Source organism: Heteronotia binoei, chromosome 2 (genome assembly GCF_032191835.1).
Source record: "Heteronotia binoei isolate CCM8104 ecotype False Entrance Well chromosome 2, APGP_CSIRO_Hbin_v1, whole genome shotgun sequence".
Taxonomy (NCBI): domain Eukaryota; kingdom Metazoa; phylum Chordata; class Lepidosauria; order Squamata; family Gekkonidae; genus Heteronotia; species Heteronotia binoei.
In genome coordinates this window covers 101,583,352-101,609,760 of record NC_083224.1, presented here as the reverse complement: position 1 = coordinate 101,609,760, position 26,409 = coordinate 101,583,352, and the positions used below count along the sequence as shown (strand labels likewise).

Genomic DNA, 26,409 nt, shown 5'->3' with positions numbered 1-26,409 from the left:
ATTATAAAAAGTAAAAGGATATATCATCTGACTAACAAAACAGCCCATTTAAAGCAAGGAGAGAGGGAGAAGGAAAGACTGACCTGCATTTGACTACCTGGTATGGACATGAATATAGCAGGTAATTCTTCAAACCAGATCATGCCAAGAATGGATAATCTGCTGTTAAGCACTGTGTAAATGTTACCTCTGCCTTAGCCCTAAGTTTATCTTTCATAAAAGCTCACAATGTCCTTTCTCAAAATTTCTTGTTTAAATCTGCATCTCAAACAACTATCCAGGCAATATCTACTCTGCCCCACCCCAGACTGGTACTTACTATCAAAACTGATCTTTCATACATTTCCAACATTGAGAGAGAGAGAGAGAAAGTTAAACAGACAGACTCATTTACCTGAGAGGATTCCATCAACAGGACCTCTTACTCCTAAATTGCTGTAGAAAATAACAGTGTAAGAACACAAATCTGATAAAATAAATATCATGCATTCACAAGCAGATTCTGTAACTAAAATGAGAAGGCAATTCTGGAAAACTTTGATTTTAGGTCTGTTAGAAGTTAATGAAACATGTCTACCTTGTTAGAGAGATGTCTAACCCATCCTATTTTTTATTAACAGGCATTGACTCTTAAAAGACAGCCAATGTATAGTCTGAAATGTGTCCCAAGTACTAGGCAAAATGATGATGAAGAGTTGATTTTTATACACCATCTTTCACTACCTGAAGGAGTCTGAGAGTACCTTCTCTTCCTTTCCTCTGTAAGGTAGGTGGGGCTGAGAGAGCTCTGAGAGAACTGTGACTGACCCAAGATCTCCCATTCGACTTCATGAGGAGACTCAAACCTGGTTCTCCAGATTAGAGCTTGCCACTCTTAACCACTACACCACACTGGCTCTCAGTGCTGCATTTATAACCCATTGACCCTTCCCCAATCTTCAAAGGGGATCCTAACCACTCTTGTCTACTTTGGTTCTGAGTAGAAGAATCATATTTTCTCTGCTGGTCAATTACGCTGTTTGAATTCTTGAACTGTAATTTCCTTACAACTGGAAATGGGTGAACATTATCTATGTCATGTGCAATACACTTCCTGCATAAAAGTTAGGAAGGCTGTTAAAAACAATCAATTAGTAATTAGATATATAAATCACCAGAGTTTTAAAGTTACTGGGAAAGACTTTCATTTCCTCCCCAATGAAGTCATGGGTGTTTGCTTGGAACTGTGAGAGATTTCCTATGCTTAGCAAAGGATGTCAGTCATTTGTACAACTTTCAAAGGGTAGCCATGTTAGTCTGCTACAGCTTAAGGAATAGTTTTGTGGCTCCTTAAGGGCTGGCATATTTATTGTGACATAAGTAGGGCTTTTTTTGAACAGGAACGCACAGGAACACAGTTCCGGCTGGCTTGACACCAGGGGGTGTGACCTAATATGCAAATGAGTTCATGCTGGGCTTTTTCTTAAAAAAAGCCCTGTGTTAAACAATGATGACATCCATCAGGGGGTGTGGGCTAATATGCAGATGAGTTCCTGCTGGGCTTTTACTACAAAAAAAGCCCTGGGCATAAGCATTCATGAGTTAATAGGTGCAAACTACAGGGGGAGGGCTTGGGGGCTTGAGTCCACCCTGGATTTTCCCAGTGAGGACTGAGCCCCCTCCGGGTAACCAACACAGGACTTGAGGGATAGAGCTTGGGGGCTCAGGCCTCCCCCAGGTGACCTCCCCAGCGGGAGCCTAACTGGTGCGTGGCCACTAAAGGGGTTACTGCGGGAAATGAGGAGGGAGAGAGGGAAACAGAAAGGGTGGGAAGGAGGAGGAGATGGGGGAGGAGAGATACCCCTTTGTTCCACTTGGATCCAGAGCTTTGCATCCAAAGGCAGATCTGCATGCACCTGTCAACCCATCTGATTTCTCCCCCCTGCCCAGTTCTTCCAGGTCTGAGTCTGGTGCGAGGGACTGGAAGAGCCCATGCAGCCTCCGAAGGCTCGGGGAAAGCAGCCATTCAGGCCGAGGCCCTCCCTCCTCGCTGGCTGCAGGGATCCCCAGGTCCTCTCACTCCTGCCCAGCTTGGGAGAAGGCCAGTAGTTCTGGCGCCAGGCTCTCTTGTTGGCTGGGTGTTGCAGAGGCTGGTGACAGTTTGGGTGGCACTTTGATACCTGCTGCTCCTTTCATTTTCTGAGTGGGTCCAGAGTCATCTGCTCTGCTGCACCTTGGGGTTGACGGGCACCCTTCAGCGCTTGGCAGCTCTGGAGTGGGGGTTTCTCCTCGGAGAAGGGAGGTGGAGGGTCCCACCAGACTTCTCAGGCAGGCATCCGAGGCTGGGCTGTTCTAGAGGGGGAAGTGCAGCTCGCTCATCCTAGAGCCTGGCGGGGGTGTGCCCCCTCGCTACTCCCCTGCCCACCGGCCTGCATCAGTGGGTCGCCCCGGGAACTGGGAGGCACTGGGAGGTGGAGGGGGCAGGAGCGGTAGCACAACCCGTGTCTCCCAGGGTCCCTGCATGCACCAAAGGGCAGGGGTGGGTGGGGCCTCAGGAAGGGCTGGAGCCAGCAGCCTCCTTTTTGCGGGGGAGCCCAGGCTGCCAGCACAGGAGACCAGTGAGGCTGACCCAGGCTGCCTTTCTTGCCTTCTCCATAAATTCATAGGTAGTGATAATGGAGGCCCCTCCCTTTGATGTCACTGGCTCCTCTCTATGATGTCACGGGATCCAATGCCTCTGGCCGAGCCCCAGCCCCCCCCCCCCAGGAAATTGAAAAGTCTACACCCTTGCATGAGTCAGAGGCCACATTATCAGATGCATTGTAGATAAGAATCTCAGTATATACCTTAGCCTATTTCCTGTTGGCTTCAGCCCACAAAGTCCACAAAAGCTGGAAGGCAAGCGGATACTTCCACCCACATCAGTCCCAAAGCCCAGGATGGACCCTCCTCCTGCAATGAGAGCCCCCTCTCCTCCAGAGGAGCCACCAGGGCTTTTCTTGTGGTTGAGAGGGTTCACTGTCTGGCCAAAAATGGAGTTGCTGCAGTCATAGCTACAAGATAACAAAAATGTAGTTAGTTATTTCTCCAGGTTATATGTAGTAAAAAGCAAACAATTCCTTTTTTTAAGATAATATAGTAACTTAACTAGAAATCAAAGCCCACTGAACAATAAGAGTAAAGATGCTTAACAATGGGTTATGTCTACAAACCAAACAAACCCAACGTATGTGTGCATAGGCTAATGCATGTGGAAAGTCAGTGTGGCAAAGTAGTTAAGAGTGCTGAACTAGCACTTGGGAGACTCAGGTTCAAATCCCCACTCATGCCAGGGAAGCTGACTGGGTGACTTTGGACCAGTCACACTCTCTCAGCCTGACCCACCTCATAGGGCTGTTGTGAGGATAAATGGAGAAGAGAACAATGTAAGCTGCTTTTGGTGCCCATTGGGAAGAAAGGAAGGATACAAATTAATTAAATAAATGTGGAGAAGGAAAGAGAGTGCATGGGCATCCCCCTGCCCTTCATATGTTCACTTCAGTTTGTGTTCAGAGCCAGTTTGGTGTAGCGGTTAAGTGTGTAGACACTTATCTGGGAGAACTGGGTTTGATTTCCCACTCATCCACTTGCAGCTGTTGGAATGGCCTTGGGTTAGCCATAGCTATTGCAGGAGTTGTCCTTGAAAGGGCAGCTGCTGTGAGAGCCCTCTCAGCCCCACCCACTTCACAGGGTGTCTGTTGTGGGGGGAGAAGATATAGGAGATTGTAAGCAACTCTGAGTCTCTGATTCAGAGAAAAGGGCAGGGTATAAATCCACATCTTCTTCTTCATGTGGGCACAGCACCCTCCAATGGCATGTACACAGACTCTCTCCCCATGACCACTAGAAAAGCAGTGTTCCTGATCACTAGATTGGATAGGTGCTGTGACTGCATGAGGCAAATGAACAATAAGGGGAAGTACCAATACACTCACTCCCTTTCTATGTATTCTGGCCATGTATGTGTATAAAAGTCTGTAAGACAACCTCAGACTGCCTAAGATGCTGAGGCTTGCCACAGAGCACCAGAGAAGGCAAAACATAACCAGAATCATAATTCAGTCTGATCAGTACGAAATTACACTGTTGTGATAAATAAGGACAGCATCAGCTACTTCTAGCTCTCTAGGTACAAAATGATATGGGACTATTTATATTTACTCATTAAAATGCCTGTTGTCTGTCTTTTGAACAAAAGTATCCTCCAGCCAAACAGACCAGAGTACAAGAATACACAACAACGCAGAAAATGGCTCCCTGTTTTTTGGGGTACTGATGACCAGACACCCTTTTTTTTTGGCCCCTCATAACTTGTAGGCAAAAATTCACCCAGTGGCCTCAAGATGGATGAGGAGACAAAGTAAGAGGAGTAAGCCAAAATGGAGGGTTGATGGCCATGCATTCAGTGGGGACTGTTGTGCAGTACTGAGGACATTTCCTTGGCAATGCTCTTCAACACCAAGATATAAGCAGCAAGAGCAGAGAAAGAGTATTCTTACTGGGTATATTCTTGTCACTGCTATAGTATTGTTAAAGGGCAGGAACATTTTTTGAGGTATTACATTGGCAGCCATAAAGCTATTCAAACATCTGCCTTGTAAGCACCTCCAAATAAAAACTATGAGATGCCCTAATTGTAAGGAAGATAAAAGGCAGAGAATCCATATGTTAGCAGAGAGAGGGAGAACAAACGAAGCTGCTCCACTGCTGTAAGCCAAAATGCCCTCAAAAGAGGTTGGGGAATTGACAGGTGGGCAACTTTGACTCAAAAGGACCTAGAATCTATGTATACAAGATTCCACTTCCAGAAATTATTGCTAAATTTACCAAGGACACTAATTAAATAAAACAATTATGCTTTTATTACAGAAATTTATAGAACACACATACAAGGTAATGTATACATATAACACACATACAGACCTAATAAAAATAGAGAGAAATGCACAGAGGTAACACAGGGATAGACAAACAGGGTGATAATTACCAATCGTAGTCTTCAAGGAAGGCTCCAATGGCAACAAATGAGGACTAGGGGGAAGGGGACCCCCAACTGGCCAAGAATCAGGGATGTATCTAAACAGCAGGAATGGGGTACTGCTAGATGCACACCTGTGGGGAGCTGGGTCAGAGGTTATAAGGACTACCTTGAGCCCTTGGGGGATGGGAGGTGCAGGGGCGGATGACAGGTGGTGACCTCCGAAAAAGGGGAGGTTCTACAATGACCATAAGGGCTGGACTTTTGCGGTGTCCAATGGCCAGTTTATTGGGGGCATTTGATTGGGTACCCATACCTGGCCCATGAGCATACCTGACCCTGGTTACCTGATTGGGCCTACAGGTAACAATGGGAAAAGGGGGAGGCTCCAGGGTGACATTAAGGAAAAGAATGAGTAAAATTATTGGGGTGGAAGGGATTAACAAGCTATCAAAACTTATCTAAAAGGTGACAATAGATGGTTAAATTGCTACCTAAGGTAACACCCGATCTATACAAAGAAGCTTGGCTCTGGATTCCTCTTCTTCATTCCTCTACTGGCACCATCCTTTGTCAGTTTCCATTGGACAAAAGCTTTGGCAGTCTGACAGGATCCACGCCTAAAATAAGCTGGATTGCCTTATGCATAGGTGACAGCTGTTGAGTACGTGAGCCTCCCGCTTCGCTGTCATGGAGTCTGGCACTGCAAGAAGTTAGTTGCTGATGATGTTAGCCTCCCAACATGGATTTCGTGGTCAAGGCTGGAAACCATCTGCCCAGACAGTTCCTGGTGGCGCAACTTCTTCTGCTGCAACGGCCGAGATGGTGCGCATACAGAGCAGCTGGAAACCCATCTGTCCTCCTGGCTAGCACTCATCCAGAGATACCCAGCGCTGCTGCAACATGTGGCTTTTAGTACTCACATAAATCCCTTACATTCTGGTAGACAAAACCCACGTTTTCCTGACAGATGTGTGTGAGTTGAATCTCCAGGCACCCTGGCAACCAAACGGGTGACTATGATGTTCTGAAATTAGGGGTCTTTTTCTCACACTGCAACCCCCCAAACCTTGCACCAGTGTTGAACGAAATATAGAGACAATCTTTCATAGCAGTTAAGGTGCTGGCCTAGGACTGGAAAGACCCATGTTCACATCTCTATGCTGCCATAAAGCTCAGTGTGTGACCTACCTCACAGGGATGTGGCAGTGGGAAGGATCACTTGTACTATCCTGAATCCTTTGAAGAAAGGGAAGGATAAAAACAGACACTCATCCCATATACAGATTACAGTAATAGGACGAGATCCAAGAAAAAAATATGTGGCTAGAATCCATGCATACCTTTGAGTCTATTTAGCCTCTCTCCAGAGTAGTAACCATCAGAAGAGAGAAAACATATGTTTCTGATCTGACATTCTGTGGTCAATGCAAAACTAAGACAAACCTGGTTAGTTTTTTTAAAACCCACAGTGCATAAGATCTAGCTCGCAAAATCTCCTAATAATCCCTGGGCCAAGAGAGGCTCGATTAAAGGCAACCAGGGAGCAAGCCTTCTCCGCAATGGCCCCTCGATGGTGGAATCATCTACCAGAGATGGTGCGAGCCCTGCGGGACTTGAATCAATTCTGCAGGGCTTGTAAAACGTTTCTTTTCAGCTGGCTTTCGAAACAGAACCTGGCTAAACTGATGGAATTGATGTGTAGCCATCCAGCCATCTTGTGGATATTATGACCCATAGTAATGTAGCACCTTTTATCTATTTTAACTAACTTATTTATTATGTTATTGATTTAAAATTGCTGTTGTATTGTATTGTTTTATTGAACCATGGATTTCCATGCTTGTGAGCCGCCCTGAGCCCGCCTTTGGCGGGGGAGGGCGGGATATAAGAATAAATTTATTATTATTATTATTATTATTATTATTATTATTATTATTATTATTATTATTATTATTATTATTATTATTATTATTATTATGTTGGTTTTTACCAGCAAGAAAAGGACCACAAGTAATATTATGGTAACTTACGTCATTAAGGACTGGGGGACATTGGTGATTACAAATGGATTTGCTCCCTGTCTCTTCAGGACCTTGACTAACACACTGTCCTCTTCTTCTAGAATACCAAGTGATGCAATAAAGCCACATGTTGATAAATGGTCCTAGAAATCAAGACAGTTGTTAGATGCTAGACATGCTGTTATTGAACTGCTAGAGAATCATTCAGGAAAAGCAAAAATGGCACACAAACTCTGTATTTCTGCAGACATCTGATATCTCCTGCTGTGCTTCAAAAGGGTATTTTCTACCAAGAGTACCTAACATGGTTCTCTTAAAATCAGAGCCAGTTTACTACTTGAGTAGGTACTTGGGGCTCTGTATAGGCAGGGAGCACTACCTGGGAGGAGGTAATAGGCATGTTTTGTGTCTGTCATCACCTCCTGGATCAGGTCCAAGGGAGGCTTCAGGCCACCTTAGTAACATGGAAGAAGATATTTATTCCCTCCCCACTGGTGCTACTGCCATCACTAGTTTCCAGTGGGCTAAACAGGCTCTCCAAAGCCGCTGGTAGCTAGGGTGGCACAAGTGGAGAAGAAATGTGGGCCACTTTGGAGTTTGACAGAAGCACTGGGGGAAGTATCATTCTTTCTATTTCATGCTCGTCCTGCAAAGGGTAATAAAAAAAAGTTGGACTGGTCATTCTTAAAATTTAATGAAATAAAACCTATTTGTTTGTGTCTCTTCTTACTTAATTCAACTCTATATTTCCATATCGTAGACATACAAGTTAATGCGTTTGTGCTCTGTTCTGCAAGTTCTAATTATAATTGTCTTAGACAAGCTCCAAATTTGTTGCCTCAGACAGTAGTCTAGTGAAAGGACTGCATCACATGCATAGTTGTTGTATTGACTCTTAGTCACTTTGCTATAGCACCTACTCTAGACAATCACTGTTATCCCTAAAAACAGGATCACCTTGTAGCCAATATGGTCCTTGATGCTCACAGGTACACCATACAGTAAGCCCTTTTCAGTTTGCCTTTTCAGTTTCTGAAGGTGCTGTTCACATTCTGGAATAAAATGGCGCACACAGTTGACCTCCTGGTTTACTGTTAAAGCCTTTCCAAAGAAAGGCATAAAAAAAGATGGAGAATTAATTATCAGTAGAAGTAGGACTTATTTTTATTTTAAATATTTATATCCTAGATTATTGTTTCTTTAACCAGAAAACAGCTCACAAACTATAGAGTCTTAGAATACTACAACAACGACAATTAAAAACAGTCAAAAACAATCCAGCAAAATAGGCAACAAAGCCTAGCCAGCACAGCGTCAACCTATTCCATAAACCTATGGGATCAAAACAGGTTTCACCAGCTTTCTAATGGAACTACACCTTTCAAAGTCCTCAGGTTGCACTTCTATTTGCCACAAGGACTTTCAATTAGATGTGTGTTGCAAGGTTCAATTCCTAGGTGTGCAGGGACCCAAGTCAGACCAGGACCATGGTGCACAACAAGGTGCTTAAGCCTTCCCTGACTGTACACAGAAGCCCAATGAACTTCAGGGTCATGTTTTTGTTACAGCATTTTGCATCTCTCTCTTTTTTAAGGTGTGTGTGTGCGCTTGTGTACCTGGAAGTCCTGGTGACTTCTGGTGACCCCTAGTGGGGCTAGGACATTTTTCAGAGAGGTGGCTTGGATATTGCCCTGGTATTCCTTGGAGGGCTGCCTTCCAAGCGTTTGCCAAGGTCGGCTCTGCTTAGCTTCCGAGATCTGATGAGATCAGGCTTGCCTGGGCTATCCCAGGCTATCCCAGTTCAGGGACATCTTTTTTGTTTTTCACAGAGCAGTTCAGGAACTCAGACTCACAGGGCAAATTCATGCCAAAGCGGGGCCACTCATGAAGGATGCCATGCAGAAAAGCAGTAACAAAATTTTGACAGAGATCAACTGGGTTATTTTTTAAAAGTGAAGCAGAGGAGGGAGATGGTTTTTAAAGCCCTAAAACATGACATTATTATGGACTACACCAGGTAACATCCACATGGTGAGGTTTCTCTGTTTCAGAGGGGAGCCATGTTAGTCTGCAGAGTAGAACAGTTAGATTTGAGTCCAGCAGCACCTTAGGAACCAACAAGATCTTGGGGGTATAAGCTGACAAAGGGTGCTTTGACTCTCAAAAGCTTATACCTGGAAAAGTCTTCTTGGTCTCTAATATGCTACTGGACTGGAATCCAGCAATTCTTCATTTGGCATTTGTTGCTGCTGACAGTACAGAGGCATTCACAATGGCAACAACTGTTTCCTGTGCATGTTCTTTTCAGGCACTACTTCTCATCCATTTCTTCCTTTTTGATTCATTTGGAGCACAATCCTATGGGGGGGCAAAGTGCTTTGGGAGCAAACCTTCCCCCATGTTGGCAGAAATCACATTTGCACTGGCATAACTCCAGTCCTGCTGCGCTGGAGGGCACTTATGTAGCTGTGGGGCCGCTGAAGTGCCACTCTGCTGGAGAGCGGCACCACTGTAGGTCTGCACCTGAGCATTGGCGGAAGTGAGGTGGATCGAGGTGCTCCGGCACAGGAGGGGGTGGAGTTGGGGGCACAGCCTGAATTAGGCGGCTTCCTAAGGAGTTCAGGCCATGACACCCTGCCCCCTGAGAGGCGTAAAGTTACGTCTGCAAAAACAGCAGCATATCCCATAGGCACTCATTGAAACTGAAAACAAAGGTTGCCCCCACCACTGCAGGAGCTCACAAACCCCTTAGGAAGTGGTGTAATTGCCTCACCAATCCCCTCACCCCTCCAGGCTGGTGAGTCCCCTCCCCAGCAGCCAATCGCTGTGCCCCCCCTCCTAGAAATACCTCCGCTCTGGCCTCACACAACTCAGTTGTTAGCGACAGCCGTGAATGGTGAGGGGATCTGGCGGTGAACTCCCCGCCATGCGGACTTAAAGCGAGGGTCAGGCACGTTGGTGACAGGCTCATCACTGCACAGTTGCTTTGACAGTATCTTTGACTTGCGAGGGGGAGACCAAGGTCTCTCCCCTGGGGCTAACTGCTCTTGTTTCCAGATCTCCACAGGTTCCCAGCTCCCAGAGGCTCAGCGTGCGAGGACTGTCACCCATGGCTGGGTAAGGGCAACTGCACACCCCCACTGCCCTCCCCCTCGCCTTGCTCAAGACCGGGTGGTGTGTGAACATCTCCGGCACTTGAACCAGGCAGCGGGCTCTGGCAGGGGGCATTTGCTGGTCCCACTCCCCTGTGCTACTGCCTGCTCCCTTCCCTTGGTCTGTCCTCTGCTGCGTTCCCACCCCTGGCAGGGCATGGTGGGGGGGTTTCTGGCAGCTGCCCCGATGTGGGGAGGTGGGTCGAGGACTGTCCCTTTAAGAGAGTGCCCGGCTGAAATGCAGGCCGCTCCTCCAGCTGCCGCCCCTGCAGGTGCTCTTGATCTCTGTTTCTGTTTTGCAGGTGGGAATCCAAGACAGAGGCTTCTGTGTGTGGCACTCCACTCCCCCCTCCACTCCCTCAGCTGTTCCTGTCTGCAGCTCTGAATGGAGTACCGCCCCCCACTGAGACTGCCCAATGTGCAATGGGGAAACAGTTGCACTCTGTTCTGAAAAAAATAATGTCTGAGCTGTGCCCTCCATTGTCTCTCCTGCTTGGCATCTGCTGCATGTTCCTTGGGTGCCTCCTCCCACTCTGTCAGTGGCCTCTCTGTGGGAATGCCTGGGACGGTGGGCACACTTGGTTCTTGGGGGTGAGTGGGGAGAAGGCTATGAGTCACCATGCTGCCCTTGCATGGCTGGACAGGGGAGGGGAGGTTGCCGCCCCTCAGCCTGGCTGGGCTGACAGCCTGTCCGACCCCACAGGGCTGTTGTGCACAGGGAGCAGGTTGGGGATGGCTATCAGCCTCTTCGGGGCCATCTCTCCCCACTCCTGACTGTCATGAGCCGCAGTGCATGCGCCAGGACTGGCCAATCCAGGGGAGGTGGGTTGGCCCTCCCCTCCGGCTGCCTCCACCTTTCTTGTGTGCCTATGCCAGTCCTATGGCAGTGGAGTTGCCATGGCAACAGTCTCCCTCACAGCAAGCTACGCTTCTCCCCTCCCCACGTTCCAGCATGCCAAAGTCCTCAGAAAGTCTACTGGCAGCACAGCAGTTATGCCACAGCTGGTCGCCATGGAGGTTAGGATTAGGCTGCCCGTTATCTTCTGTATAAATTTCAAGAGGATTGGTTGACACACACTAACTCTGTTTGTATACAATCAAAGTAAATCAATATGCAGTTTAATACATATTTTAAAACCCTGTTTCTTCCAGGACCTGATAAATGTTTTAACTTGCTCATGTTACTCCCATTTCCACTATATAAAAAGTTCTGTTAAAGAGGTGGAGTTGGATTGCAAAAAATCTTTCTCTAAGGGAAGCAACAAGTATAAATTGGAGAATGATCTGGCAAACCTATGCTCTACACCTAATAGCAGTAGTAGTGGGGAAATAGCACTACACACAATAGTAGGGAACCTTGATAGTTATCAAAGATTCCTCATTTGAGAAAGAAATTGCACCAAATTAGGGGAAATAAACATGTGCACATTTTCTAAATATATTTATACAGCAGAAAATGGCATTTTCATGCCTAATCTGCCTCCTGGATAGACAGTTTTAACTAATTAGATTTCATTCTTCTCACCTTCTCCAAGTAGGCATAAAGGACACTTTCTGGAGACAGAGACTCTTCTCTCAGCTTCTCAGTCAACTCAACCAGAGGCAGAGAAAGGATGTGAGCAACTTGTACACTGGGATTCTGTAAAGGCAGCATGTGGCATAATTATTCTGTTGAGATTAGATGGCACCAATCACTTACAAAATATTGTACTATTCTTGGTCCCAAACCACCACTTCATTTATGGCTCACTTGGATTATGAATGGCAAGAAGGAAGGGCAGCTACTTCAAAGCTTTACACAGCTTGGTTAGGAATAAGCAAAGCAGTAGAGGGTTTAATCTCTGTGAGGTTTTGCAGGGTTCCATCATCCACAGGCTATTTGATATCTACATGAAACCACTGGAAGAGGTCATCAGGAGGTATGGGCTATGGATGATACCCAGTTCTTTTGCACTTTAATTCCAAGGATGCTATTGATGTTCTGAACTGAACTATCCAGTAATAGGATGGATGAGAGTCAACAAGCTGAAACTTAATCACGATAAGACAGAGGCTTTCTGGGTTAGTAGAAAGGCAGACCAAGTACTTAAGATCCTCCCCATCTTAAATGGAGCTATACTCCCCTTGAAAAGCCAGGTTCTCTGTTTGGGATGGATACTTGTGACCTTAGAAAACCAGGTGGCTGTGATGACTTATAATGCTTTTGCAGAGTTTCAACTGGTGCATCATCTGCATCTATTCCTGCTTCAGTCAGATCTAGCCACAGACATAGTTACATCGGGACTGAACTATGGCAATGCATTCTTTTTGAAGCTACCCTTGAAGAATGTTCAGATGCTGCAGCTACTACAGAATGCTGAGGCTAAACTGCTGGCCAGAGCCAACTATCAGGAGCATGTGATCCCAATACCACAGCAATTACAGTGGCTGATGATCTGCTCCCAAACCCAATTCAAGGTGTTGCTTTTGACTTTTAAAGACCTACATGGCTTGAGGAGTAGAGGGTTTCATCTCTGTGAAGTTCCGCAGGGTTCCATCATCCACAGGCTATTTGATATCTACATGAAACCACTGGAAGAGGTCATCAGGAGGTATGGGCTGTGGATGATACCCAGTTCTTTTCCACTTTAATTCCAAGGATTAGATTAGTCAGCAGTTCTGTTTCGGAGGGGGTTGTCTGGCCCGACCACAGGTATTCAAAACAAAGTTTGTTTTTCCTCTTTTAACCTTATTTCTCCAACTTCGTTAGTCCCAAAATTACCCCCTCCTTTATCTTTCTTATTTTAAGATGACATAGTTGGATCCAGACCTTTGTTTTTATTTTAGATTAGTCTTATATTAGTCCCAGAGTAATAGATATAGATCTTTTACCTTTAATGCCATTACCTTTATGCACACTGCTCTTTCCAAAGATAGATATTAATCAGTTCCAAAGAAGCCTTGAATCTTGGTGAATTTAAGTCAATTTAATGACCTCAAAAATCCTCTGTAAACAGTTGAATGCAATCCTTCTCCGGGGACAAGCCAAAAAGGAACCCCACTGGAATTCCTCGTCAGCCAAAGTAAATTCCCTCAGAATTTAATATGCATGTCTTGGCCTTCTCCCTGCCTGGGAGAAGTAGGCAGCAGGTGTTGAGATCACCTTCTCTGCTCAGAAGCAGCTCAATCCTCTATGACCCAAGCCTGGAAGTCCCAGGGACTTGGGTATCTGAAGGACCATCTTCTCCTGAAAGTCCTTGCCCTCTTGACTTTCCCACCAATCCAAGTAGCTCGTTTAGTGGGAACATGGGAGAGATCCTTTTCAGTGGCAGCCCCACAATTCCTCCCCAGGGAGGTATGCCTGGATTTTAAACTATTGTCTTTTATATATTTTATAACTGTTGTTTTATTTTATATAGTAAGCCACCTTGAGTGCTGCAAGGTAAAAAGATAGCTAATAAATGTTTTCAGTAAATAAAATAAAAACAGATGTCAATAGAGATCCTTAAGGAAGAATGTGCAAAGACTATTCCTGTAGCCAAAAATGAAAAGCCTCAATGGATGACTGCTGAAACTCATAAAAACTGCTAAAGGGGGGGTGGGGAAAGAAAGTGAAAGGCGGCAGAAAAGGAATCAGAAGTTTAAATGTAGCATTCCAGTGACTGGCAGGCAAAGACAATTATAATAATAAATGTATAGAAATAGAAAACAACAACAAAATATGAAGAACAAGGGATCTTTAGGGTTTGTAGAATCTTTCAGGATCAAGTGCCGTGTTCTACTGGAGAAAGTGCCGTGTTCTACTGGAGGAAAACTTTCTCCAGTAGAACACGGCACTTGATCCCGAAAGATTCTACAAACCCTAATGATGTTACCAGCCGTGAAAACCTGAATTCTTTGATAACAAGAGATCTGTTCCACAAGATCCAAGAAATCCAAGTGAAATTTAAAACATAGTTGTGCATTCTGATGTTGAAAGATTAACCTGGAAATTTATTAACTGAACAGGGCAAATACAGAAAAGATGGGAACAATACACTGAATAACCGTATAAAAGAGACAAAAGGATGACAGATTCCTTCAAAGAAAAACCTTTTGCAGAAGAACCTGAAGTTTTAGACAGTGAAGTATAAGCTGCACTCAAAACAACTGGGAGAAACAAATCACTAGAAGTACAAAGGATATTAATACAGCTTTTCCAAGCCACAGAAAACATCCATCGAAATCTTAACAAGAAAATGTCAACAAATATGGAAAACAAAACAAAGGCTACCTAACTGGAAACACTCAATCTACATTTCAATTTTGAAAAAAAGAGATGTCGAAGGCTGCAGCAACTATTAGACTATTGCATTAATTTCTCATGAAGGTGATGCTCAAAATCTTACATCAAAGACAGTTACCATGTATAGAATGAAAATTGCCAGATGTTCAAGCTGGATTCAGAAAAGGAAGAGGCTCTAGAGATCATGCTGCAAATTCACATTGGTTACTGGAACATACCAGAGAATATCAGAAGAAAATCAGTTTGTGTTTCATAGATTACAGCAAAGCTTTTGACAGTGTGGATCATGAAAAGTTATGGTTGGTTTTAAAAGAAACTGGTATGCCAGTTCATCTGATTGTTCTGATGCACAACCTTTATTCTGAGCAAAAGGCAGAATATGGAGAAACAGAATGGTTGCCAGTTGTCAAAGGTGTCAGACAAGGATGCATTTAATCTTCCTGTTGCTTCAATCCATATGCAGAACATATCATAAGGAAAACTGGTTTCAATTTAGATGAAGGTGAAGTGAAAACTGATGGAAGGAACATTAACAATCTGAGATACGCAGATGACACCACGTTAGTGGCAGAAAATAGTGAAGACCTGAAACAAATACTGCTGAACATATCATGAAATACAGGAAAAGAGAAAGACCAACATGAAATGGATTGATTCAGTCAAGAAAATCCCCTCATAAAGCATATAGCTGAACATCATGAAGATAAAAGTAATGATTACTGGAAAATTACACAACTTTAAAGGCTGACAATGAAGAAATTGAAATTGTTCAAGATTTTCTATTCCTTGGCTCCATCATCAACCAAAAGGGGGACTGAAACCAAGAAATCAAAAGGAGACTGGGAAGGGCAGCTGTGAGGGAGTTAGAAAAGATTCTAGAGTGTGAAGATCTGTGGCTGGCGACCAAGATCAAGATAATTCATACCATAGTATTCCCCATGATTATGTATGAGTGTCAAAGTTGGACAATGAAGAAAGCAGACAAGAAGAAGGTTGATTTATTTGAAATGTGGTGTTACAGAAGAAGTTTTTAAAAAATATATACTATGGACCACCAAAAAAGACATAAGTGGATTCTAAATCAAATCAAGCTGAACTCTCCCTAGAGGCCGAAGTGACCAAATTGAGGCTATCATACTTTGGTCACATTATATGATGACAAGATTCACTGGAAAATACAGGAAAAGAGAAAGACTCAAAAGTCTTTTTATTCCCTGAAATTTAGTTCTATCACCAAATGTTTACATCAGCACACAGGAACAACTATAAGAACTCATATTTCTTTCACACACACACATTTAGAAGGTATACCTGTTGTTTAAACTTCTGAACAGCTTTCTCCATTTTTTCCAAGCCAAGTTCTCTCTTTTTCCTTGCATCCTGTATTTGTTTTTTGATCATTTTCTGGTTCACCCATTTGAATGCCAAAAGGGCTGCAGCTGAGCCACAGGTCAAGGCCAGGACAACATGATAATTAATTTCAGCCTCTGGCCACAGCTGCTTCAACCATTCACGGATCACAATGAAAGCCTCCAGCTGCATTCTGGGACCAGTTCAGCACAGCTCAGAATGTTTTGGGAGCCTGAAAAGTAGCAGAAAAGCAGAGTGATGGAATACTGACTAGTTTAATCCCACCAAGATAGTGTGTGTGCACCATGCTCATGGTCTGAATCTTATTCTGAAGTCATATCAATTACTAGATAGTTCAGGAATTGTTTCAAAAATCAGCATTCACAGAAAAGTCAATTGCTGCAGTGAATGTGTACAAATGTGTCACAGAATAATTTGCTAGAGAACATAGATGAGGACCATGCCCCAGTGCTTGCACCTGCAACCCAGAGGAGGAATGGGAACAAGCCAATGAAGCTGCATGTGTTCCAGGACTATTCCTAATTTCTTTATGAAGCAGTGCTACCCCCTCCCCTCAGAAACAAAACTAGCTGTGCATTTTTCTGAACTTTTCCTGTATGTTCTAACCTTTTTTTCTATTGACCAAAATAAAGCAATTTTAGATCCTTTGTGCTTCTCTTTCTTTCTAAGATGCAAATGCTTGCCTGGATCTCTTAGAAATAAGTATGTTTATTAAATTCCCTGTACCAGGCACTCGCGCAGGCTATAACTCCCCTCCCCCTCTAGATTTCCTCATTACCCTACTGCCAAGCCCAAGGATCTCTGTATCTTTTGTGGTTGTGGATTGTTAGTGAAAACTGGAAGAAATGCAGGTATTTTAAAGTTTAGAAACTTTTACCATATTTAAATAAAGTGGAACATCCTTCAGTATCATCCTTGCTTATACTGCAGAGCACCCCATTAAATGCCTAAAATATTCATTTTATCAATTTGAAAAGGAAAGTTCTCAAAATCCTAGGCAGATTCACAAATATATACCATGATTAGCAAAGAAAAGTTCCATTCACCCATCTTAAAAATCCCTACATATACAAAAGTTACTAGAATGATCATTTTGTCCTCTACTCTATAGCCAGAGCAGGGGCCAGAACATTATGGCTGTCCCATAGCAATTGCTTTGTGTCTCAGTTTGCCACCCTCTGTCCTGAACTTCTGGTAGCCAGTTTTTACAATCTCAAAAAATTATCAATTCTTTCTTGATTATTTTACAGAATTCTACTATGAGGAGAGATCTGTCAATTTTTTTTCCAGCAGTAGTTTATCACCACATAAACACAACAACTCTGCATCCTTTCCCAACCCCCCTTCTGGAGCCTCTGAACTACCTTGGTCAGCAGGGCTTTTTTGTTGAAAAAGCCCAGCAGGAACTCATGCATATTAGGCCACACCTCCTGATGTCACCATCCTTTCACACAGGGCTTTTTTGTAGAAAAAGCCCAGCAGGAACTCATGCATATTAGACCGCACCTCCTGATGTCACCATCCTTTCACACAGGGCTTTTCTTGTAGAAAACACCCAGCAGGAACTCATGCATATTAGGACACACGTCCTGATGTCACCATCCTTTCACACAGGGCTTTTTTGTAGAAAACACCCAGCAGGAACTCATGCATATTAGGCCACACCGCCTGATGTCACCATCCTTTCACACAGGGCTTTTTTGTAGAAAACACCCAGCAGGAACTCTTGCATATTAGGCCACACCTCCTGATGTCACCATCCTTTCACACAGGGCTTTTTTGTAGAAAAAGCCCAGCAGGAACTCATGCATATTAGGCCACACCTCCTGATGTCACCATCCTTTCACACAGGGCTTTTCTTGTAGAAAACACCCAGCAGGAACTCATGCATATTAGGCCACACCTCCTGATGTCACCATCCTTTCACACAGGGCTTTTCTTGTAGAAAACGCCCAGCAGGAACTCATGCATATTAGGCCACACCTCCTGATGTCACCATCCTTTCACACAGGGCTTTTCTTGTAGAAAACACCCAGCAGGAACTCATGCATATTAGGCCACACCTCCTGATGTCACCATCCTTTCACACAGGGCTTTTCTTGTAGAAAACACCCAGCAGGAACTCATGCATATTAGGCCACACCGCCTGATGTCACCATCCTTTCACACAGGGCTTTTTTGTAGAAAACACCCTGCAGGTACTTATTTGTATATTAGGTCACACCCCCTGACACCAAGCCAGCTGGAACTGCGTTCCTGTGCGTTCCTGCTTAAAAAAAAGAAGAAGAAAGAAAAAAAAGCCCTGTTGGTCAATAACCAGGAGAAAATCTGAAAGACTGGAGCAGGACTAGGCTCTTTATGAAACTGACCACAACTTCCCTTCTTTCTGAGTGTTACATGGGCCATTGTCTTGGCACATCTAGCAGTTGCTTAAATAGACACCAGTTCTGGCAACATGACTACCATTTCTCACATGCACACACCATCCCTAGTGTTTTCCTATCTTAGAGCTGCTAATGTCTAATCACCCTTTGAGGTCCGACTCCAGACATGCCACAAACATGCTTCAAATCACAATAACTAAAAGGTTGGATTGTACTTCCTCGATCTACAATTGTAGAGCAATTGTAGTCTTGAAATATCTATTTCAAGCCAAGAAGACTGTTGGGTGGGCAGAGCAAGGCAGGTCAGATCAAGTTTTGAGCAATGCCTCAAGGTAGGGGGTACCAGTCACCATAGATTAAAACAAACTCAAATATCTCTATTTTAAAAAACAAGCTCTCATTCTATAAATGAAAACTGGCTAATCGCAAAATTTGAAGCCCCCTTCAAAAAAACTCTCAGCAGAAATGAAGCAAACCTGAGTATACTTGGTTCCACTTTGGTAGCTGCTGTGTCCTGTTCAACATGAGTCCCAAGACCAGCTCTGCACTCTCAATGAAAACTGTAAGACCATAACCACACTCCCAACAGTCACCCCACCTACACCACTAGTTAATATTGACTCTGTGTTACTGATTACTGAAAGTATGTTAATGTGGCTGTAAGATTAACCCAAGTTAAATTTAGCAGAAGAGCATACAGGCTGCCTTCTCATCTTTCCCTCCCTCCCACACATACAGACTTGTGCAGTCACCATTCATTCATTCACTCACACATACTGACCACCCTCCTCCATATGCTTGCTTGGGCTGTAATCTTTACATAAGTTTCTGATAGCTTAAACTATCCCTTCCTCCTACAAATCTGATATTTTGGAGTATTATTCTTTTTTACTCAGCTGTTTTATTACTTATCTTGTTATTCACTTTGACTTGTAGAAAGGTGAGATTGATTTAAAAAAAAAAAAGATGTCACAAGGAGAAGTTCTGCATGGGGACAACCTACATGCCTACATTTTAAATGACCAGAGAAAGGCAGAAATGCTACATTTTTATACCTCCCATGCAAGGTCTTTAAATAGATTTTGCAGTAGATGTCCCCTGTTCCCCCAGTCAATACTGGGATTCTTCCGCTGAGGCTCATATTACATATAAAATAGGGGGGGGGGGGAAACTGAATAAAAGGTGGGAAGTGTAGCCCATTACCATCTGAATAGTGAAGGAATGGTATGAGAGGCTCATTCCTCACTAACCTTGCTCCGCGCCAGGCTTCCGCTTCTCTTTGGAGCAAGCTAGCAATTTTGCACCAGCTGCTGTGCGCCCTCAATTTGCTGTGCAGCAGTGTAAACCTGAAAAAAACAGGTTTTCAGAGAGGTGCAGCAAATCATGTTTTTTCCCGCTTGAAATGGCAGCGTTGAGCAGCTGGTGCAAGATCACTAGCTTGCTCTGGAGAGAAACGAAAGCCTGGAACAGAGCAAGATTAGTGCGGAATCAGACAGAGTTGTTACATGGCATAAAATGAAGAGGAAAATTCGCAATCCTAGGAAGGATTTGACTTCCGGGTTCCAGCTCTGAGGGAGCAGATGCCTGCCAACTGAGTTCCGTCGAAGGGGAGTACTTTTATTTAGTTTTATTTCCGTTTTAGCCTTTATATTCTTATAGTATTCTTATCTGCAACCTTTTATAATGGATGCAGAGGTGGGGGAGAAACTTGGACTTTAAATGAGCAAACAGTAATGAGACTGCTGTTCCACATCTCCCACAAACTGTTTGACTGCATTACATTTTGTCTCTCTGACTGCTGGAGATTTTGGTCTTGAGATTTATACCTCAGCAGAAGGAAAGCCTTTATTGGAAAAAGTTGAACTATGGCCAAGGCTTTTATTTAGTCTCAGCACCTTGTGTCAGGATTTTGACTGGTGTGCAGATGGGCAGTAGATGCATTCTAGCATGATATATTGACATGAAATAAGAACAATGACGTTGCTGGACAAGCCTCACTACCTTTTCCTGCATTTGACATTGAACCAACACCCTTTCCCAACTCTCGGCCAAGGACACATTATCCATTCTTTCATCTCGCTTTGCCTCTCTGATACTCTCCTTTTTCTTCCCTCCTCCCTCACCCTGTAGAAAGACATTCTCACCTGCACCTCTGTCTCTGTTGAATCTGCACTTTGAGCCATCTGAGTTACCTGAAACAGAAGTGACAGTGGGTGGGGCAGCCTCCACCTACTGGTTAGATGTGGGGATGCCCTACAAGGTGGTGCACTTCAGAGAGGGATTTCCTTTTCAACCTATAAACCTTTCCAAAGAGCTGACTAAAGAACTTAGGAAGGGGGTAAGAGCACTTCTGGAATTTGGTAGGATTGTGTTGATTCAAGTACACTGTGCTGCATTCTAGCCTACCATCAGGTTGTTTTAAACAGCTACTTGAGAGACAGAGGGTGTTTTCGCACTTACGTTTTACTGGCGCGAAGACCCTCCTCACGCCGGCGGATCTGCAGTGATTTCGCACTAGAAGCGCCGGCGCAGCCCAAAGAGCCGGCTACTTCCGTCGCTAAGCCAGCGCAAACGGAAACCGCCAAGAAGCAGGAAAACGTTTGCGCTGGCTTAGCGACGGAAGTAGCCGGCTCTTTGGGCTGCGCCGGCGCTTCTAGTGCGAAATCACTGCAGATGCGCCGGCGTGAGGAGGGTCTTCGCGCCAGTAAAACGTAAGTGCGAAAACACCCAGAATGTCAACTAGGAAAATTTTATTCTCACTACAAAGAAGGGAAAATAGTCACATGTTGAATTTTTGTCTTAAAGGCACAGAAGCTTAGCAGGGAAAGTGGCAATTCTACCACACTGACTTTCTCAAAGCAGGCTTTGGTACTTGCAATATAGAACAGGATTTTTGAGTGAACATTTATTTAGGAAAAAATGTAATTTTAAAGTATCTTAGAAGTCCCAATGTCTGCTGCTACTAGCTTGAAATATAACTGCTCCAAATGAACTCTGACAGGAGAGAAAATACAGTATGTCTCCAGCCAAGTGATTCAAAAGTTGTGAAAGGGAATTATTTGAAATATATTGTCATGCATGCTCAGTGAATGGATATTAGAGCAGCTATGTTTTGCACAGTTAATGAATAAATTACATTAAATTAGGCAGACGTTCTGAATAAACTCATCTGCAAGTGTAAGTTAGTGAATTTTTCTGGGCTCTCTACTAGGAGACTTTGAGGGACATATGAATGGTATTATTTTCAGCTTTAAACTATGCCCCATAATCCTCTGTGTAAAGAATAGAGGGACAAATTCAGTTTCTTTGGCCAAACAAAACCATGTATGGATTATGAATATATTCTTGTTAAAGAAACCATACTGTGTTACTGTAAAATTGTTGGTGCTTGCATGTTACTAAAAAAAAAAAATGAGGGAAGAAACTTGCAGTGTATAGAAAAGCAAAAAGGACTCTGGGGGCAGTCAAAATTATCAGGAAATGATGGTTCATAGACCTTGAGTTTCAAATGGGCATGGCTGAATGTAGAGTGTTGGTATGGACATGGCATACTTACGTTCAAATTCAGCCAGAAACCTCATGGGTGGCATCTTATTTATTTCATTACATTTATGAATCACCTAATCCCTACTATTGTAGGGCTCTAGACAATTTACAGCATTAAAAAAATTAAAACCATAAAAAGTACATATTAATACAATTAAATTAAGAGATCAGGAGGTGGAATTTGCGCTTTCTTCCTATTTCTGGTCTGAGGACACCTCATGAGATTGGGGGAGAGGAGTAAAATCAGTCTATGGGGATGGTGTCAGCTAGAATGTTGACTTGCTGCCCTTAACCAAAAACCTGGCTGAACATTTCTGCCTTACAGGCCCTGTGGAATTGCATAAGGTCTCAAAGGACCCTGATGTTACTTGGCAGAGTTCCACCAGGTTGGGGCCAGGACAGAAAAAGCCCTGACCCTGGTTGAGGACTGCTGGATGTCTCTAGAGTCAGGGATCACCAGTAGATTCTCATCCAGTGAGCATAATGCTCTCCCTGGGACATACTGGAGAAGGCAGTCCCACAGATACATTGGTCCCAGACCAATGAAGGCCTTCAATACCATTGATTCATACCAGAATCTTGAACTTGACTTGGTGTTCTACCGGAAGTCACTGCAGTTGGTGCAGCACAGGTCATATGTGTGCAGCCCTTGGCATTCCTATTAGGATTTGAGCCACCACATTCTGGATCAGGTGGAGATTCCAGGTCAGTCTCAAAGGCAGGCCAGCATAAAGCAAGTTACAGTAGTCTAGCCTGAAGGTGACCTAGCTTCTCAACCCTCCTGCCCTGGCGGGGGACCCCAGGATTTCCACCCTCTTCCCCCGCTCCCCCAAAAAATGGAAATGGGGGGAGGGGGGAAACGGTGCCGGGAAGCATGGCGATCCACCTCATCCTGGAGCGGGTGAGGCCGCCGCGCCGCTGCTGCCCCCTCCCCACACACCGCAGCTGCTCATCCGAGATGGGCCCAGGCTGAGCCCATCTCGGAGGAGCAGCCAAGAGGCGGCAGCAGCTCAGGGGAGGGCGAGGCAGGCCAGGAGCATGGCAAGCCATGAATCCGGGCCCTTCTAGGGCCCGGACTCGTGGCTCACCACGCCCCCAGCCAGCCTCCACCCCCCCTCCGATTCCACCCCAGAGGCGGAGGGGGCGAGGCCGCCGAGCCGCTGCCGCCTCTTCTCTGCTCGCCGTGGCTGCTACTCCAAGATGGGCTCACGCTGAGCCCATCTTGGAGGAGCAGCCACGGCGAGCAGAGAAGAGGCGGCAGCGGCGCGGCGGTGTCGCCCGCTCCGAGACGGAGCAGCTCGCCACGCTCCCCGGCGCCGTTTCCCCCCTCCCCCTAGCTCCACCCCAGTGTCTCCTGGCTCCACCCCCAAAGTCCCCAGATATTTCTGGGGTTGGACTTGGCAACCCTAAGGTGATCGTTGTATGGATTACTGTGGCTAGGTCAGGGTATGACAGGAAGGAGGCCAGCTGCCAGGCTTCCTGTTAGTGGAAGAATGCCAGCCTGGCTGTGTGCATGACCTATTTATTTATTATTTATTATTACTTTACATTTATATCCCGCCCTCTCCGCAAGCGGACTCAGGGCGGCTTACAGTATCATAAAAACAATCAATTCCATAAAACATATAAAACCTAGGCCTTCATGTTCAAGGACACATCCAGGGCTACACCTACCATGTGAGCAAAGGCTCCCTCCAAACTCTAGAAATGAACATTGTGATCCCTGACTTAACTGGCAGGTTGCTTTAAGCAAGCAGAACTCTCAAACATCTACGCCTAGCATAGGCCATGCATGGTCCATGCCAACTGTTCCCCGGGTTCTGGCATCAGTGCAGTCAGCACATCGCTTGGATACCATCCCGGCTATACAGATTCCCAACCGCCACCCAGTTCCAACCCTGGCCATGATGCAGACAGAAAACGCGCCTGTCCTGAGCCGTCCAGCCCCACAGCCTCATCATAGCTGCTTCAGCCTTTCGGTTCCAGCTTTCCACTGCAAGAGAAGTCATTGCTCAGGCCAACAACAGAAGCTGTCACCCTCTTGTTTCTTGGGAGCCATAGGAGCGAAGCAGGAGGACCACATACACAGGGTGCACCTTGGACTTTGTATATGCACATCAAGTTTGTTGTAAGTTGTATCCTGCCAGACACCTTAAGCCAGATGCTAAACAAAGAACTGTGTTTGCCCCTAGATGTGTCAAGACAAAGGATGTTCCAGAGGTGGAAACCATCATTATTGTGTTCTGTTGGGTGTAACTTTAGGATAACAATTCGGCCCTATATTGACCCTTTTAGAAAACCTTATCTAGGAATGTTAATCCCATCACCCTTAACAAGCTTTTCCAATGTCATCCTGGAGCATTCCACTTTCCTTATGTCACAACCCATGTGACCCTGCATCACACCCCACCTGACTCCGTGTCACAGGTCAGCTTGGAGGCTATTTAAAACTACAATCCTAGAAGCTCAGATAAAATATATACCACAAGTTAGGAAAGGTACCAACAGGTATAACAGAAGGCCTGCATGGTTAACAAACAAAGTAATGGAAGCTGCAAAAGGGAAGAAGGACTCCTTTAAGTGGTGGAAAGCTAGTCCAAGTGAGATGAATAAAAGGGAACACAGGCTGCGGCAAATCAAATGCAAGACTGTGATCAGGCAGGCAAAAAGGGACTATGAGGAGCATATTGCAAAAAACATAAAGACCAACAATAACAATTTCTTCAAATATATTAGAAGCAGGAAACCAGCCAGGGAGGCAGTGGGGCCCTTGGATGACCAAGGGGCCAAAGGATTACTGAAGGAAGATAGGGAAATGGCTGAGAAGCTGAATGCATTTTTTGCCTCTATCTTCACTGTGGAAGATGAGAAGTGTTTGCCTGCTCCAGAACCACTTATATTGGAAGGCGTGTTGAAAGACCTGAGTCAGATTGAGGTGACAAGAGAGGAGTTCCTACAACTGATAGGCGAATTAAAAACTAATAAGTTACCAGGTCCGGATGGCATATATCCAAGAGTTCTGAAAAAACTCAAAGTTGAACTTGTGGATCTTCTGACAAAAATCTGTAATCTTTCATTGAAATCTGCCTCCGTTCCTGAGGACTGGAAGGTAGCAAATGTCACCCCCATCTTTAAAAAGGGTTCCAGAGGAGATCCGGGAAACTACAGGCCAGTCAGTCTGATTTTAATACCAGGAAAGTTGGTAGAAATCATTATCAAGGAAAGAATGAGTAGGCACATTGATGAACACGAGTTATTAAGACTCAGCATGGGTTCTGTAAGGGAAGATCTTGCCTCACTAACCTGTTACATTTCTTTGAGGGGGTGAACAAACATGTGGACAAAGGAGACCCGATAGATATTGTGTACCTTGATTTCCAGAAAGCTTTTGATGAAGTTCCTCATCAAGTCTCCTTAGTAAGCTCGAGAGTCATGGAGTAAAAGGACAGGTCCTCTTGTGGATCAAAAACTGGCTAATTAATAGGAAGCAGCGAGTGAGTATAAATGGGCAGTCTTTGCAGTGGAGGACGGTAAGCAGTGGAGTGCCGCAGGGCTCAGTACTGAGTCCCATGCTCTTTAACTTGATCATAAATGATTTGGAGTTGAGAGTAAGCAGTGAAGTGGCCAAGTTTGCAGATGACACTAAATTGTTCAGGATGGTGAGAACCAGAGAGTATTGTGAGGCACTCCAAATGGCTCTGTCGAGGCTGGGTGAGTGAGCGTCAACTTGGCAGATTAGGTTCAATGTGGCCAAATGCAAAGTAATGCACATTGGGGCCAAGAATCCCAGCTACAAATACAAGTTGATGGGGTGTGAACTGGCAGAGATTGACCAAGAAAGAGATCTTGGGGTCGTGGTAGATAACTCATTGAAAATGTCAAGACAGTGTGCGATTGCAATCAAAAAGGCCAATGCCATGCTGGGAATTATTAGGAAGGGAACTGAAAACAAATCAGCCAGTATCATAATGCCCCTGTATAAATCGATGGTGCGGTCTCATTTGGAATACTGTGTGCAATTCTGGTCACCGCACCTCAAAAAGGTAATTATAGCATTGGAAAAAGTGCAGAAAAGGGCAACTAGAATGATTAAAGGGTTGGAACACTTTCCCTATGAAGAAAGGTGAAAACACTTGGGGCTCTTTAGCTTGGAGAAACGTCGACTACGGGGTGACATGATAGAGGTTTACAAGATTATGCATGGGATGGAGAAGGTAGAGAAAGAAGTACTTTTCTCCCTTTCTCACAATGCAAGAACTCGTGGGCATTCAATGAAATTGCTGAGCAGTTGGGTTAGAACGGATAAAAGGAGATACTTCTTCACCCAAAGGGTGATTAACATGTGGAATTCACTGCCACAGGAGGTGGTGGCGGCTACAAGCATAGCCAGCTTCAAGAGGGGGTTCGATAAAAATATGGAGCAGAGGTCCATCAGTGGCTATTAGCCACAGTGTGTGTGTGTGTGTGTGTGTATATATAAACATTTTTTGTCCACTGTGTGACACAGAGTGTTGGACTGGATGGGCCATTAGCCTGATCCAACATGGCTTCTCTTATGTTCTTATTTCATCCGACCTGCTCCCTTCTAAGGGCATCAAGTAGTCCTTAAAACATCCTCAGGTGTGCTTCAGACAGTTACCCTACCCTTCTGTTTGAATCCACCCCCTAAATC

General features: G+C 44.7%; 1 protein-coding gene across 1 annotated transcript in view; it reads right to left on the bottom strand.

Annotated features, from left to right (window-relative positions):
* The window catches only part of LOC132567625 (vitamin D3 hydroxylase-associated protein-like), a 61,640-nt gene extending 41,177 nt beyond the window's left edge, over positions 1-20,463 (bottom strand). Inside the window, exons 1-7 of the mRNA XM_060233307.1 lie at positions 20,336-20,463; positions 15,748-16,018; positions 11,698-11,811; positions 7,978-8,121; positions 7,030-7,163; positions 2,826-3,032; positions 395-435 (exon numbers count right to left, since the gene is read on the bottom strand). Coding sequence (XP_060089290.1) covers positions 395-435; positions 2,826-3,032; positions 7,030-7,163; positions 7,978-8,121; positions 11,698-11,811; positions 15,748-15,978 — 871 coding nt within the window. The 5' untranslated portion in view covers positions 15,979-16,018; positions 20,336-20,463. The remainder of the gene's footprint in view (positions 1-394; positions 436-2,825; positions 3,033-7,029; positions 7,164-7,977; positions 8,122-11,697; positions 11,812-15,747; positions 16,019-20,335) is intronic.
* Between the last annotated feature and the right edge of the window lie 5,946 nt (positions 20,464-26,409).